Source organism: Molothrus aeneus, unplaced genomic scaffold (assembly GCF_037042795.1).
Source record: "Molothrus aeneus isolate 106 unplaced genomic scaffold, BPBGC_Maene_1.0 scaffold_208, whole genome shotgun sequence".
NCBI lineage: Eukaryota > Metazoa > Chordata > Aves > Passeriformes > Icteridae > Molothrus > Molothrus aeneus.
The window spans coordinates 156,315-171,151 of NW_027098872.1; the positions used below are offsets into that span (position 1 = coordinate 156,315).

General features: G+C 56.6%; 1 protein-coding gene across 1 annotated transcript; it reads left to right on the top strand.

Annotated features, from left to right (window-relative positions):
* Nucleotides 1–4: 4 nt before the first annotated feature.
* On the top strand, nt 5–12,781 carry LOC136569765 (diacylglycerol O-acyltransferase 1-like; the record flags this gene model as incomplete). The annotated part of the gene is made up of 5 exons (XM_066570120.1): nt 5–177; nt 4,539–4,626; nt 6,567–6,607; nt 9,468–9,553; nt 12,729–12,781. Coding segments are annotated over exons 1-5 (441 nt in total), but the record flags the coding sequence as incomplete, so codon positions are not given.
* Between the last annotated feature and the right edge of the window lie 2,056 nt (nt 12,782–14,837).

A 14,837-nucleotide genomic window follows, 5' to 3' on the forward strand; every position in this document is an offset into this window, starting at 1 on the left:
CCAGATGGGCGAGCGCGGGGGCAGCGCGGGGGCCGCGGCCCCGGGCGGCGACAGCGCCGGAGCCCCGAGCCCCGCCGGCGGCAATGGCGGGGCCCGCAGGCGCCGGGGGGGACCCGCCAAACCCGAACCCCCTTCCGCACACGGAGACGGCGCCGATGACCTCGCCGGAGACCTCAGGTAACGGGGCCCAGAGCGGGAAACGGGAGCCTGCCCTCAGGGCGGCAGCGGGAGCCGTGAGGGGGCCCTGAGGGAGCCGCTCCCCCCTCAGGTGGCCCTGGGACCCTCCGAGATCCTTCGGGAACCCTCCCTCAGGTAGCCCTGGGACCCTCAGGGACCCCTCTGAGGTGGCCCTGGGACCCTCAGGGACCCCCCTCTGGTTTTGAGGGGACCCTCATGGACCCCCCTCAGGTGGCCCTGGGACCCTCAGGACCCCCCTCAGGTGGCCCAGGGACCCTCAGGGACCCTCGGGGACCCCGCCTCGGGGTGGGACGGATAATTTGAGACTCCCCCTCGTTGTGGGGACACTCGGGACCCCCCTCAGCTGGGCTTGGGACCCTCAGGGACCCTCCCTCAGGGTGGGACCGGTAATTTGGGGACCCCACCCCCCTTGCTTTGGGGGCACTCGGGACCCTCCCCTTGCTTTGGGGACATTTGGGACCCCCCAACTTTGGACCTGGGCCTTTTGGGACCCTCCCTCAGCTGGGACCGGGACCCTCCAGGACCCCCCCCCCAGGGACACTGGGGACCCCTCCCCATGTGTGAGGACCCCTCTGGGGACACTGGGGACCCCTCCCCATGTGTGAGGACCCTCTGGGGACACTGGGGACCCCTCCCCATGTGTGAGGACCCCCTGGGGACACTGGGGACCCCCCAGGAGCCCCGGTCCTGTTCCTCTGAGGGTCCTCACCCGCTCCCTGTGTCCCCTTGTCCCTGCACGTTCCTGCCCCACGGGGGTCTCGCTGTCCCCAAGGGTCCTGGTGTCCCCTCCTTTTCCTGGGTGTGTCCCCAGGGGTCCCAGTGTCCCCCTGTCCCCCCTTTTCAGGGTGTCCCCCAAGTGTCCGGTGCCCCCTGTCCCCCCCTTTTCCTGGGTGTCCCAGTGCCACCCCAGTGTTCCCCTGTCCCCCCCTTTTCCTGGGTGTGTCCCCAGGGGTCCCGGTGCCCCCTGTCCCCCCTTTCCAGGGTGTCCCCCCGGTGTCCCTGTCCCCCCTTTTCGTGTCCCCGCAGTCCCCGGGGTGCCGGTGCCCCCTGTCCCCGTGTCCCTGTCCCCGGTGCCCCCTGTCCCGGTGCCCCCTCGGTGTCCCCAGGGCGATGTCCCAACCCTGCCCCGCCGCTCCCGGTTGCGACACCGCCACCGCCGCCGGCACCGCTGCGGGGCGGCCGCGGCCGTGCTGTGCCAGCCCGTGTGTGTCCCATCCGTGTGTGTCCCATCCGTGTCACCTCCGTTTGTGTCCCATCCGTGTCACCCCCGTGCCACCCCCGTGTCCCATCCGTGTCACCCCCGTGTGTGTCCCATCCGTGTCACCCCCGTGTGTGTCCCATCCGTGTCACCCTCGTGTCACCCCCGTGTCACCACCGTGTCCCATCTGTGTCCCTGTCACCCCCCCCGTGTCCCCCTGCCGGGGTCCCGAGTCCTCCTCGGGATTTGGGGGAGCCCTTTTGGGGGGTCCCACTGACCCCTGTCCCTGGTTTGGGGTCCCACTGTCCCCTCTCCCTTCTTTGGGGTGCCCAAGGGGGTCCCACTGTCCCCTCTCTCTGGTTTGGGGTCCCCAAGGGGGTCCCAAGGTCCACTGTACTTGGTTTGGGGTCCCTAAGGGGGTCCCTCTGTCCCCTGTCCCTGGTTTGGGGTTCCTCTGTCCCCTGTCCCTGGTTTGGGGTGCCCAAGGGGGTTCCTCTGTCCCCTGTCCCTTCTTTGGGGTGCCCAAGGGGGTCCCACTGTCCCCTGTCCCTGGTTTGGGGTCCCTCTGTCACTTGGGGGGGGTCCCACTGTCCCCTGTCCGTGGTTTGGGGTCCCCAAGGGGGGTCCCACTGTCCCCTGTCCGTGGTTTGGGGTCCCTCTGTCATTTTTCCCTTGTTTGGGGTCCCTGTGTCACTTGGGGGGGTCCCACTGTCCCCTGTCCCTGATTTAGGGTGCCCAAGGGGGTCCCACTGTCCCCTGTCCCTGTTTGGGGTCCCTCTGTCCCTGTTTGGGGTCCCACAGTCCCCTGTCCCTTGTTTGGGGTCCCACTGTCCCCTGTCCCTGTTTAGGGTCGCTGTGTCCCTTGTTTGGGGTCCCACTGTCCCCTGTCCCTGTTTGGGGTCCCTCTGTCCCTTGTTTGGGGTCCCACTGTCCCCTGTCCCTGTTTGGGGTCCCTCTGTCACTTGTTTGGGGTCCCACTGTCCCCTGTCCCTGTTTGGGGTCCCTCTGTCCCTTGTTTGGGGTCCCACTGTCCCCTGTCCCTGTTTGGGGTCCCTCTGTCCCTGTTTGGGGTCCCACAGTCCCCTGTCCCCGTTTTTGGGGTGTCCCCTTGTCCCTGGCTTGGGATTTTCTCTTGTTGTTTTTTAGGGTTCGCTGTCCCTAATTGGGGTCCCCAGAGGGGCCCCCCCTTGTCCCCTACCCATAATTGGGGTCCCTTTTGTCCCCTGTCCCTGGTTTGGGGTCCCCAAAGGGATCACCCCGAGTGGCCCAATCCAGGAACCCCAAACCCCCCCATGGCCACCCCAAACCCCCCAGGGTGACCCCAAACCCCTCCAGGGCTGCCCCAAACCCCTCCAGGGCTGCCCCAAACCCCCCAGGGTGACCCCAAACCCCTCCAGGGCCGCCCCAGACTCACTCAGGGCCACCCCGAACCCCCCCAGGGTGACCCCAAACCCCCCCAGGGCCACCCCAGACTCCCCCAGGGCCACCCCAAACCTCCCCAGGGCCACCCCAAACCCTCCCAGGGTGACCCCAAACCCCCCCAGGGCCACCCCAAAGCCACTCAGGGCCACCCCAAACCCCTCAAGACCCCCCCAAACCCTCTCAGGGCCACCCCAACCACCCCAGAGTGACCCCAAACCTGATCAGGACCATCCCAAACTCCCCCAGCGTGACCCCAAACCCCCCCAGGGTGACCCCAAACTCCCCCAGGGCCACCCCAAACCCTCTCAGGGCCACCCCAAACCTGCACAGGGCCACCCCAACCCTCTCAGGGCCACCCCAAACCTGATCAGGACCACCCCAAACCCCCCCAGGGTGACCCCAAACCCCCCCAGGGCCACCCCAACCCCCCCAGAGTGACCCCAAACCCTCTCAGGGCCACCCCAACCCCCCCAGAGTGACCCTGGTGCCACCCCTGCCCCCCCGGGGTTGTCCCTGACCCCTGTCCCCCCAGTCAGCCCCTAATTAGCGCTAATTAGCCACGATCACCCCATATCTTATCAAGGGGGGGAGGGGGACTCTGGACCCGGTGCTGGCACTGCCACTGCCCTGTCACTTCCTGTGTCACCTCTGTCACTCGTGTGTCACCCCTGTCACCCTCCCCAGGGGTGTCCCCAGGGTTTGGGGACCCCGCCGTGTGTCCCCTCCCTACCCAGAGCCCCCCAAAACCTCCCCAGGGGGTCCTGTCCTTGTGTGTCCCCTCCTGTGTCACCCCTGTCACTTCCTGTGTCACCCCTGTCACTTCCTGTGTCACCACTGTCACTCCTGTGTCACCTTTGTACCCTCCTCTGTCACCTTTGTCACCCCTGTCACCCTCCCCAGGGATGTCCCCAACCCTTGGAGTCCCCCCGCTGTGTCCCCCACCACCCCTGGGACGGTTTGGGGGTGTCCCCTCCTGTGTCACCCCTGTCACTCCTGTGTCACCCCTGTCACCCTCCCCAGGGTTGGGGGTCCCCTCTGGGTGTCCCCTCCCCACCCAGAGCCCCCCAAAACCTCCCCAAGGGGGTTCTGTTCCTGCGTGTCTCCTCCTGTGTCACCTCTGTCACTCTTGTGTCACCCCTGTCCCTGTGTGTCCCCTCCTGTGTCCCCTCCTGTGTCACCTCTGCCATTCTTGTGTCACCTTTGTACCCTCCTCTGTCACCTCCTGTGTCACCCCTGTCACCCCCAGGGATGGCCCCAACCCTTGGAGTCCCCACCCTGTGTGTCCCCCCAGCCCTGGGACGGTTTGGGGGTGTCCCCTCCATGTCCCCTCCTGTGTCCCCTCCATGTCCCCTCCATGTCCCCTCCTGTGTCCCCTCTGTGTCACCTCCGTGTCCCCTCTGTGTCCCCTCCTGTGTCACCCCTGTCACCCCCAGGGATGTCCCCAACCCTTGGAGTCCCCACCCTGTGTGTCCCCTCCCCACCCCTGGGACGGTTTGGGGGTGTCCCCTCCATGTCCCCTCCATGTCCCCTCCTGTGTCCCCTCCATGTCCCCTCCTGTGTCACCTCCATGTCCCCTCCATGTCCCCTCCTGTGTCCCCTCCATGTCCCCTCCGTGTCCCCCCCTGTGTCCCCTCTGTCACCCCCCGGGATGTCCCCCCGCCCCTGGCACGGTTTGGGGGTGTCCCCGTGTGTCCCCACCGTGTCCCCAATGTGTCCCCAGGTGTCACAAGGTGCAGGAGTCGCTGCTGAGCTCGGCCAGCGGCTACAGCAACTACCGGGGGGTGCTCAACTGGTGCGTCGTGATGCTGGTGAGTCGCGACAGTCCCCCCGTCTCGCGATATTTCCCTCGTATCGCGATATTTCCCCCCCGTGTCGCGGTATTTCCCCCGTATCGCGATATTTCCCTCCTGTCGCGACAGCCCCGCCCAGATCGCGCCCCCTTCCGGGTGAATGGGCGTGGTCAATGTGACGTCACGCAGGTGGGCGGGGCTAAGCCTGTCCTGTGTGTCGCGATAGTCGGGGGGGGGTTTGGGGACAGGGGACAGGGACAGGGCTGGGGTGGGGTGGCTCTGGGGGACATCAGGGACACTGAAGGGACATTGAGGGGACATTGGGGACACTGGGGTGACACTGGGGGACATCAGCGTCCCTGTCCCTGTCCCCAGGGGGTGTCCAGAGCCCCCAAGGTGACACTGAGGTGACACTGAGTTGACACTGAGGTCCCCATTGCTGTCCCCAGGGGGTGTCCAGAGCCCCCATGGTGACACTGAGGTGACATTGAGGGACATTGGGGTGACACTGAGGTCCCCATTGCTGTCCCCAGGGGGTACAGAGCCCCCATGGTGGCACTGAGGTGACACTGAGGTGACACTGGGGGACATTGGGGTGACACTGAGGTCCCCATTGCTGTCCCCAGGGGGTCCAGAGCCCCCATGGTGACACTGAGGTGACACTGAGGTGACACTGGGGGACATTGGGGTGACACTGAGGTCCCCATTGCTGTCCCCAGGGGGTACAGAGCCCCCATGGTGGCACTGAGGTGACACTGGGGTGACACTGAGGTGACACTGGGGGACATTGGGGTGACACTGAGGTCCCCATTGCTGTCCCCAAGGGGGTCCAGAGCCCCCATGGTGACACTGAGGTGGCACTGAGGTGACACTGAGGGACATTGGGGTGACACTGAGGTCCCCATTGCTGTTCCCAAGGGGGTACAGAGCCCCCATGGTGGCACTGAGGTGACACTGAGGGACATTGGGGTGACACTGAGGTCCCCATTGCTGTCCCCAAGGGTGTCCAGAGCCCCCAAGGTGACACTGAGGTGACACTGGGGGACATTGGGGTGACACTGAGGTCCCCATTGCTGTCCCCAGGGGGTGTCCAGAGCCCCCAAGGTGACACTGAGGTGACACTGGGGGACATCAGGGTCCCTGTCCCCAAAGGGCTGCAGAGCTCTCATGGTGACACCGAGGTGACACTGAGGGACATTGGGGTGGCACTGGGGTGGCACTGATGTCCCCATCGCTGTCGCTGCAGTGTCACCAAGCTCCTTGTCCCCAGGGATGGCCTTTGTCACCGGTGACTCACCCGGTGCCACCACCCAGTGCCAACACCCGGTGACACAACAGCCCTGGGGTGGCACCGGCCTGGGGTGGCACTGGGGGGGTTGGTGACAGCTGTGTCCCCTCAGTGTCCCCAATGTCCCCAATCCCCTCAGTGTCCCCTCAGTGTCCCCAATGTCCCCTCAGTGTCCCCTCAGTGTCCCCAGTGTCCCCAGTGTCCCCAATCCCCTGAATGTCCCCAGTGTCCCCTCAGTGTCCCCAGTGTCCCCAATGTCCCCAATCCCCTCAGTGTCCCCAATGTTCCCTCAGTGTCCCCTCAGTGTCCCCTCAGTGTCCCCAGTGTCCCCTCAGTGTCCCCATTGTCCCCAATGTCCCCAATCCCCTCAGTGTCCCCAGTGTCCCCTCAGTGTCCCCATTGTCCCCAATGTCCCCAATCCCCTCAGTGTCCCCAATGTTCCCTCAGTGTCCCCATTGTCCCCAATGTCCCCAATCCCCTCAGTGTCCCCAATGTTCCCTCAGTGTCCCCTCAGTGTCCTCAGTGTCCCCAATGTCCCAAATCCCCTCAGTGTCCCCAGTGTCCCCTCAGTGTCCCCAATATCCTCAATCCCCTCAATGTCCCCTCAGTGTCCCCTCAGTGTCCCCTCAGTGTCCCCTCAGTGTCCCCATTGTCCCCATTGTCCCCTCAGGTGCTCAGCAACGCGCGGCTCTTCCTGGAGAACCTCATCAAGTGAGAGGGGACAGGGACGGGGTGGCACTGTCCCCAGCGGGGGGGTGGCACTGTCCCCAACACGAAGGGTTTGAGGGTGGCACTGTCCCCAACATGGGGCTGGAGGTGGCACTGTCCCCAGGGCAGGATTTGGGGGTGGCACTGTCCCCAACATGGGGCTGGAGGTGGCACTGTCCCCAGGGCAGGATTTGGGGGTGGCACTGTCCCCAAGGCGGGGTGGCACTGTCCCCAGGGCGGTGGCACTGTCCCCAGGGCGGTGGCACTGTCCCCAGGGCAGGATTAGGGGGTGGCACTGTCACCAACATGGCTTTTGGGGGTGTGGCACTGTCCCCAATAGCAGAGGATCTGGGGGTGGCACTGTCCCCTAGGGGGGGTTTGGGGTGGCACTGTCCCCAAGGGGGTGGCACTGTCCCCAAGGCGGTGGCACTGTCCCCAAGGGGGGGGGTTTAGGGTGGCACTGTCCCCAGGGCAGGATTAGGGGGTGGCACTGTCCCAGGGCAGGCTTTTGGGGGTGTGGCACTGTCCCCAATAGCAGAGGATCTGGGGGGGGCACTGTCCCCAAGGGCGTTGGGGTAGCATTGTCCCCAAGGGGGTGGCACTGTCCCCAAGGGGGGGTTTGGGGTGGCACTGTCCCCAAGGGGGTGGGGGTAGCATTGTCACCAAGGGGGGGTGGCACTGTCCCCAAGGGGGGGTGGCACTGTCCCCAAGGGGGTGGCACTGTCCCCAACTCAGGATTTTGGGGTGGCACTGTCCCCAACCGGGGACTTTGGGGTGTCCTGGGGTTGTTTTTGGGGTGTCCCAGGGGTATTTTTGGGGTTGTTTTTGGGGTGTCCCAGGGGTATTTTTGGGGTTGTTTTTGGGGTTGTCCCAGGGTATTTTTGGGGTTGTTTTTGGGGTGTTCTTGGGGTTGTTTTTGGGGTTGTCCCAGGGTATTTTTGGGGTTGTTTTTGGGGTGTCCCAGGGGTATTTTTGGGGTTGTTTTTGGGGTGTTCTTGGGGTTGTTTTTGGGGTGTCCCAGGGGTATTTTTGGGGTGTTTTTGCGGTTGTTTTTGGGGGTGTCCCGGGGGTGTTTTTGGGGTGGTTTTAGGGTTTCCCAGGGTTATTTTGGGGTTGTTTTTGGGGTTTTTTTAGGGTTGTTTTTGGGGTGGGTTTGGGGTTTCCCGGGGTTATTTTGGGGTTGTTTTTAGGGGTTTTTTAGGGTTGTTTTTGGGGCGTCCTGGGGTTGTTTTTGGGGTTGTTTTTGGGGTGTCCCGGGGGTTGTTTTTGGGGTGTCCCGGGGGTGTTTTTGGGGTTGTTTTTGGGGTTTTTTTAGGGTTGTTTTTGGGGTATCCCGGGGGTTGTTTTTGGGGTTGTTTTTGGGGCGTCCTGGGGTTGTTTTTGGGGTTGTTTTTAGGGTGTCCCAGGGGTGTTTTTGGGTTTGTTTTTGGGGTGTCCCGGGGTTGTTTTTGGGGTGGTTTTGGGGTTTCCCGGGGTTATTTTGGGGTTGTTTTTGGGGTTTTTTTAGGGTTGTTTTTGGGGGGTCCCGGGGGTATTTTTGGGGGTTGTTTTTGGGTGGTTTTGGGGTTATTTTTGGGGGTGTTCTGGGGATAATTTTGAGGTGTCCCGGGGATACTTTTGGGTTTATTTTGGGGGTGTTTTTGGGATTGTCCCAGGGTGTTTTGGGGGTTATTTTTGCGGTGTCCCGGGGGTATTTGTGGGGTTATTTTTGGGGTATCCCGGGGTATTTTTGGGGTCCTTTTGGGGTTATTTTTGGGGTTATTTTTGGGGTTATTTTTGGGGTTTCCCGGGGTTATTTTGGGGTGGTTTTGGGGTTATTTTGGGGTGGTTTTGGGGTTATTTTGGGGTGGTTTTGGGGTTATTTTTGGGGTTTCCCGGGGTTATTTTGGGGTGGTTTTGGGGTTATTTTTGGGGTATCCCAGGAGTATTTGTAGGGTGTCCCAGGGTGTTTTGGGGGTTATTTTTGGGGTTATTTTTGGGGTGGTTTTTGGGGTGGTTTTGGGGTTGTCCCAGGGTGTTTTGGGGCCATTTTTGGGGTGTCCCAGGGGTATTTTTGGGGTTATTTTTGGGGTTTCCCGGGGATGTTTTTGGGGTTATTTGTGGGGTATCCCGGGGCTGTTTTTGGGGTTATTTTTGGGGGTGTCCTGGGGTGGTTTTGGGGTTAGTTTTGAGGTGTCCCGGGGGTATTTTTGGGGTTATTTTGGGGTGTTTTGGGGTTATTTTTGGGGTTATTTTTGGGGTGTTTGGGGGTTATTTTTGGGGGTGTCTCTGGATTATTGTTGGGGTGTTTTTGGGTTATTTTGGGGGTATTTTTGGGGTTATTTTTGGGGGTGTCCCTGGGAAATTTTGGGGTTATTTTTGGGGTGTTTTGGGGTTATTTTTGGGGTTGTTTTTGGGGTGTCTCAGGGATATTTTTAGGGATATTTTTGGGGCGTCCCTGGGATATTTTGGGGTGATTTTTGGGTGTTTTGGGGTTATTTTTGGGGTGTTTTTGGGGTTATTTTGGGGGTGTCCCAGGGTTATTTTGGGGTGATTTTTGGGGTTATTTTGAGGTTATTTTTGGGGGTGTCCCGGGGTGTTTTGGGGTTATTTTTGGGGTGTCTCAGGGATCTTTTTAGGGATATTTTTGGGGTTATTTTTGGGGTGTTTTGGGGTTATTTTGGGGTGTTTTGGGGGTGTTTTTGGGGTTATTTTTGGGGTGTTTTGGGGGTTAGTTTTTGGGGTTGTTTTTGGGGTGCTTTGGGGTTATTTTGGGGTGTTTTTGGGGTTATTTTTTGGGGTTGTTTTTGGGGTTATTTTGGGGGTGTTTTTGGGGTTATTTTGGGGTTATTTTTGGGGTGTTTTCACGCTGTCCCCCCCCCAGGTACGGCATCCTGGTGGATCCCATCCAGGTGGTGTCCCTGTTCCTCAAGGACCCCTACAGCTGGCCTGCCCCCTGCCTGGTCATCGGTACTGCACCCCAAAAACCCAGAAACCAAAAAAAACCCTCCCAAAGAAACCCAAACCCCAAAAAAACCCCCAAAATCCCCAACCAGAAACAACCCCAAACCCCCCCAAAAAACCCCAAAAATCCCCAACCAGAAACAACCCAAAAAAACCCAAAAAACCCCAAAAATCCCCAACCAGAAACAACCCAAAAAAACCCAAAAACCCCAAAAATCCCCAACCAGAAACAACCCAAAAAAACCCCAAAATCCCCAACCAGAAACAACCCAAAAAACCCCAAAATCCCCAACCAGAAACAACCCAAAAAAACCCAAAAATCCCCAAAAATCCCCAACCAGAAACAACCCAAAAAAACCCCAAAAATCCCCAAAAATCCCCAACCAGAAACAACCCAAAAAAACCCAAAAAAACCCCAAAAATCCCCAACCAGAAACAACCCAAAAAACCCCAAAAAAACCCCAACCAGAAACAACCCAAAAAACCCCAAAAAAACCCAAAAAACCCCAACCAGAAACAACCCAAAAAACCCCAAAAAACCCACACAAAAAACCCCAAAAACTCCAAAAAAACCCAAACCCCAATCAAATCCCAAAGAAGCCCAATCCCCAAAATCCCCAACCCCAAACTCCAAAACCCAAGAAAACCCCAAAAAAACACAGAAAAAACCCCCAAACCCCAATCAAACCCCAAAAATCCTCTCAAACCTCAAAAAAAGCCCAAAACCCCAAAACCCAAAAAACCCCAAAGAACCCCAAAAAAACCTCAAACCCCAGAAAACCCCAGACTCCAAACAAACAACCCCAAATAACCCCAAACCCCAAAAATCCCCAAAAACCCCAAAAACCCCAAACCCCAAAAACCCCAAAAACCCCAGAAATCCCCAACCCCAAACTCCAGAACCCAAAAAGCCTCAAACCCCAAACAAACCCAAAAAAAGCCCAAAAATCCAAAACCCAAAAAACCCCAAACCTAAAAACCCCAAACCCAAAAACCCCAAACAATCCCAAAAAAACTTTGAACCCCAGAAAACCCCAAACCCAAAAATCACCAAACCCCCAAAAACCCCAATGTCCCCAATCCCCAAAAACCCCAAACAACCCCAAAAGCCCCAAAAGCCCCAAAAAAAACCAAACCCAAGACCCCAAACTCCAAACAAACAACCCCAAACCCCAAATAACCCCAAACCCCAAAAGCCCCAAAAGCCCCAAAAGCCCCAAAGCCCCAAAAACCCCAACCAGAAACAACCCAAAAAACCCCAAAAAAACCCCAAAATCCCCAACCAGAAACAACCCAAAAAAACCCAAAAAACCCCAAAATCCCCAACCAGAAACAACCCAAAAAAACCCAAAAAACCCCAAAATCCCCAACCAGAAACAACCCAAAAAAACCCAAAAAACCCCAAAATCCCCAACCAGAAACAACCCAAAAAAACCCAAAAATCCCCAAAAATCCCCAACCAGAAACAACCCAAAAAAACCCAAAAAAACCCAACCAGAAACAACCCAAAAAACCCCAAAACCCCCAAAATCCCCAACCAGAAACAACCCAAAAAACCCCAAAAAACCCCAAAAATCCCCAACCAGAAACAACCCCAAACCCCCAAAAAAACCACACAAAAAACCCCAAAAACTCCAGAAAAACCCAAACCCCAATCAAATCCCAAAGAACCCCAAACCCCAAAATCCCCAACCCCAAACTCCAAAACCCAAGAAAACCCCAAAAAAACACAGAAAAAACCCCCAAACCCCAATCAAACCCCAAAAATCCTCTCAAACCCCAAAAAAAGCCCAAAACCCCAAAAGCCCCAAAAACCCAAAAGCCCCAAAAGCCCAAAAGCCCCAAAAGCCCAAAAACCCCAAAACCCCAAAAGCCCCAAAAGCCCAAAAGCCCAAAAACCCCAAAATCCCCAAAGCCCCAAAGCCCCAAAGCCCCAAAGCCCCAAAAGCCCCAAAACCCCAAAAACCCCAAAAACCCCAAAAGCCCCAAAAGCCCCAAAAATCCCCAAAAGCCCCAAAAGCCCCAAATAACCCCAAAAACCCCAAAAATCCCAAAAACCCCAAAAGCCCCAAAAGCCCCAAAAGCCCCCAAAGCCCCAAAAACACCAAATAACCCCAAAAGCCCCAAAAGCCCCAAAAGCCCCAAAACCCCAAAAACCCCAAAAGCCCCAAAAACCCCAAAAAATCCCCAAAAGCCCCAAAAACCCCAAAAGCCCCAAAAGCCCCAAAAACCCCAAAAGCCCCAAAAACCCCAAAACCCCAAAAACCCCAAAAACCCCAAAAGCCCCAAAAACCCCAAAACCCCAAAAACCCCAAAGCCCCAAAAACCCCAAACGACCCCAAAAACCCCAAAAACCCCAAAAACCCCAAACTCCAAAAAAAACCAAACCCAAGACCCCAAACTCCAAACAAACAAACCCAAACCCCAAATAACCCCAAACCTCAAATAACCCCAAATAACCCCAAAAGCCCCAAAACCCCAAAAAGCCCCCAAAGCCCCAAAAACCCCAAAAGCCCCAAAAAACCCAACCAATCCCAAAAAAACTTTGAACCCCCCAGAAACCCCAATGTCCCCAATCCCCAAACCCCAAAAACCCCAAACCCCAAAAAAAACCAAACCCAAGACCCCAAACTCCAAACAAACAAACCCAAATCCCAAAAACCCCAAAATCCCAAAAACCCCAAAGCCCCAAAAACCCCAAAGCCCCAAAACCCCAAAAACCCCAAAACCCCAAAAGCCCCAAAAGCCCCAAAAGCCCCAAAAGCCCAAAAGCCCAAAAACCCCAAAAGCCCCAGAAACCCCAAAAGCCCCAAAAGCCCCAAAAGCCCCAAAAGCCCAAAAACCCCAAAAAGCCCCAAAGCCGCAAAACCCCAAAAGCCCAAAAAGCCCCAAAAGCCCCAAAACCCCAAAAACCCCAAAAAGCCCAAAAAGCCCCCAAAGCCCCAAAAACCCCAAAAGCCCCAAAAAACCCAACCAATCCCAAAAAAACTTTGAACCCCCCAGAAACCCCAATGTCCCCAATCCCCAAACCCCAAAAACCCCAAACCCCAAAAGAAACCAAACCCAAGACCCCAAACTCCAAACAAACAACCCCAAACCCCAAATAACCCCAAAATCCCCAAAAACCCCAAAAACCCCAAAAAACCCCAAAAACCCCAAACCCCAAATCCGATCCCCGCAGCCGCCAACGCCTTCGCTGTGCTGGAGCTGGGCCTGGAGCGGCGCCTGGCGCAGGTGGGGCCCGATTGGGGCTTTTGGGGCTTTTTGGGGCTTTTTGGGGCTTTTGGGGCCTTTTGGGGTTTTAGGGGATGGTAGGGGGGATTTAGGGGGCGTTTGGGGGCTGATTTTAGGAGGGGTTTTAGGATTTTGGGGGGGTTGGAGGGATTTAGGGAGAGTTTTGGGGGCAGTTTTGGGGGGATTTGGGGCGATTTTAGGGGGGATTTTGGGGGATTTGGGGCTGTTTATGGGATTTTGGGGGGTGATTTTAGGAGGGATTGTAGGATTCTGGGGGGATTTTGGGGGGTTTATGGGATTTTGGGGGGATTTTGGGGATGATTTTAGGGGGGATTTTGGGATTTTGGGGGGAGTTGGGGGTGTTTATGGGATTTTGGGGGGTGATTTTAGGGGGGATTTAGGGAGCGTTTTGGGGGGATTTGGGGCTGATTTTAGGGGGATTTTAGGATTTTGGGGGGATTTGGGGGTGCTTATGGGATTTTGGGGGGATTTTGTGGGGTTTGGGGGATTTAGGGATCGTTTTGGGGGCAGCTTTGGGGGTTTTTGAGGGGATTTTGGGGGGATTTTAGGGGGGCTTTTAGGATTTTGGGGGATTTTAGGGGGTGATTATAGGAGGGATTTTAGGATTTTGGGGGGTTTGGGGGATTTAGGGATCATTTTGGGGGCAGTTTAGGGGGGATCTGGGGGTGATTTTAGGGGGGATTTTGGGATTTTGGGGGATTTGGAGGTGTTTATGGGATTTTGGGGGATTTTGGGGGGTGATTTTAGGAGGGGTTTTAGGATTTTGAGGGGGTTTGGGGAGCGTTTTGGGGGGATTTGGGGGTGATTTTAGGGGGATTTTATGATTTTGGGTGTTTTGGGGGTGTTTATGGGATTTTGGGGGATTTGGGGGTGATTTTAGGATTTTGGGGGTTGATTTTAGGACGGGTTTTAGGATTTGGGGGAATTTGGGGACCATTTTGGGGGCAGTTTTGGGGGGATTTTGGGGTGATTTTAGGGGGGATTTGGGGGTGTTTATGGGATTTTGGGGGGATTTTAGGAGGGATTTTAGGATTTGGGGGAATTTGGGGGTGATTTTAGGAAGGATTCTGGGGGGATTTAGGAGGGATTTGGGGGTGTTTATAGGATTTTGGGGGATTTTGGGGGGTTCAGGGGTGATTTTAGGATTTTGGGGGGATTTGGGGATGTTTATGGGATTTTGGGGGGATTTTGGGGGGTTTGGGGGATTTAGGGAGAGTTTTGGGGGCAGTTTTGGGGGGTTTTGAGAGGATTTGGGGGTGATTTTAGGGGGGATTTTGGGATTTTGGGGGATTTGGGGGTGTTTATGGGATTCTGGGGGATTTTAGGGGGTGATTTTTGGAGGGGTTTTAGGATTTTGGGGGGATTTGGGGAGCGTTTTGGGGGGATTTGGGGGTGATTTTTGGAGGGATTGTAGGATTTTGGGGCATTTGGGGGTGTTTATGGGATTTTGGGGGGATTTTGGGAGCGTTTGGGGGGATTTAGGGATCATTTTGGGGGCAGTTTTGGGGGGTTTTGAGAGGATTTGGGGGTGATTTTAGGGGGGATTTTGGGGGATTTGGGGGATTTGGGGGTGTTTATAGGATTTTGGGGGGATTTGGGGGTGTTTATGGGATTTTGGGGGGATTTGGGGTGATTTTAGGGGGATTTTATGATTTTGGGGGTTTTTGGGGTGTTTATAGGATTTTGGGGGATTTGGGGGTGATTTTAGGATTTTGGGGGTTGATTTTAGGACGGGTTTTAGGATTTGGGGGAATTTGGGGACCATTTTGGGGGCAGTTTTGGGGGGATTTGGGGGTGATTTTAGGGGGGATTTGGGGGTGTTTATGGGATTTTGGGGGGATTTTAGGAGGGATTTTAGGATTTGGGGGAATTTGGGGGTGATTTTAGGAAGGATTCTGGGGGGATTTAGGAGGGATTTGGGGGTGTTTATAGGATTTTGGGGGATTTTGGGGGGTTCAGGGGTGATTTTAGGATTTTGGGGGGATTTGGGGATGTTTATGGGATTTTGGGGGGATTTTGGGGGGTTTGGGGGATT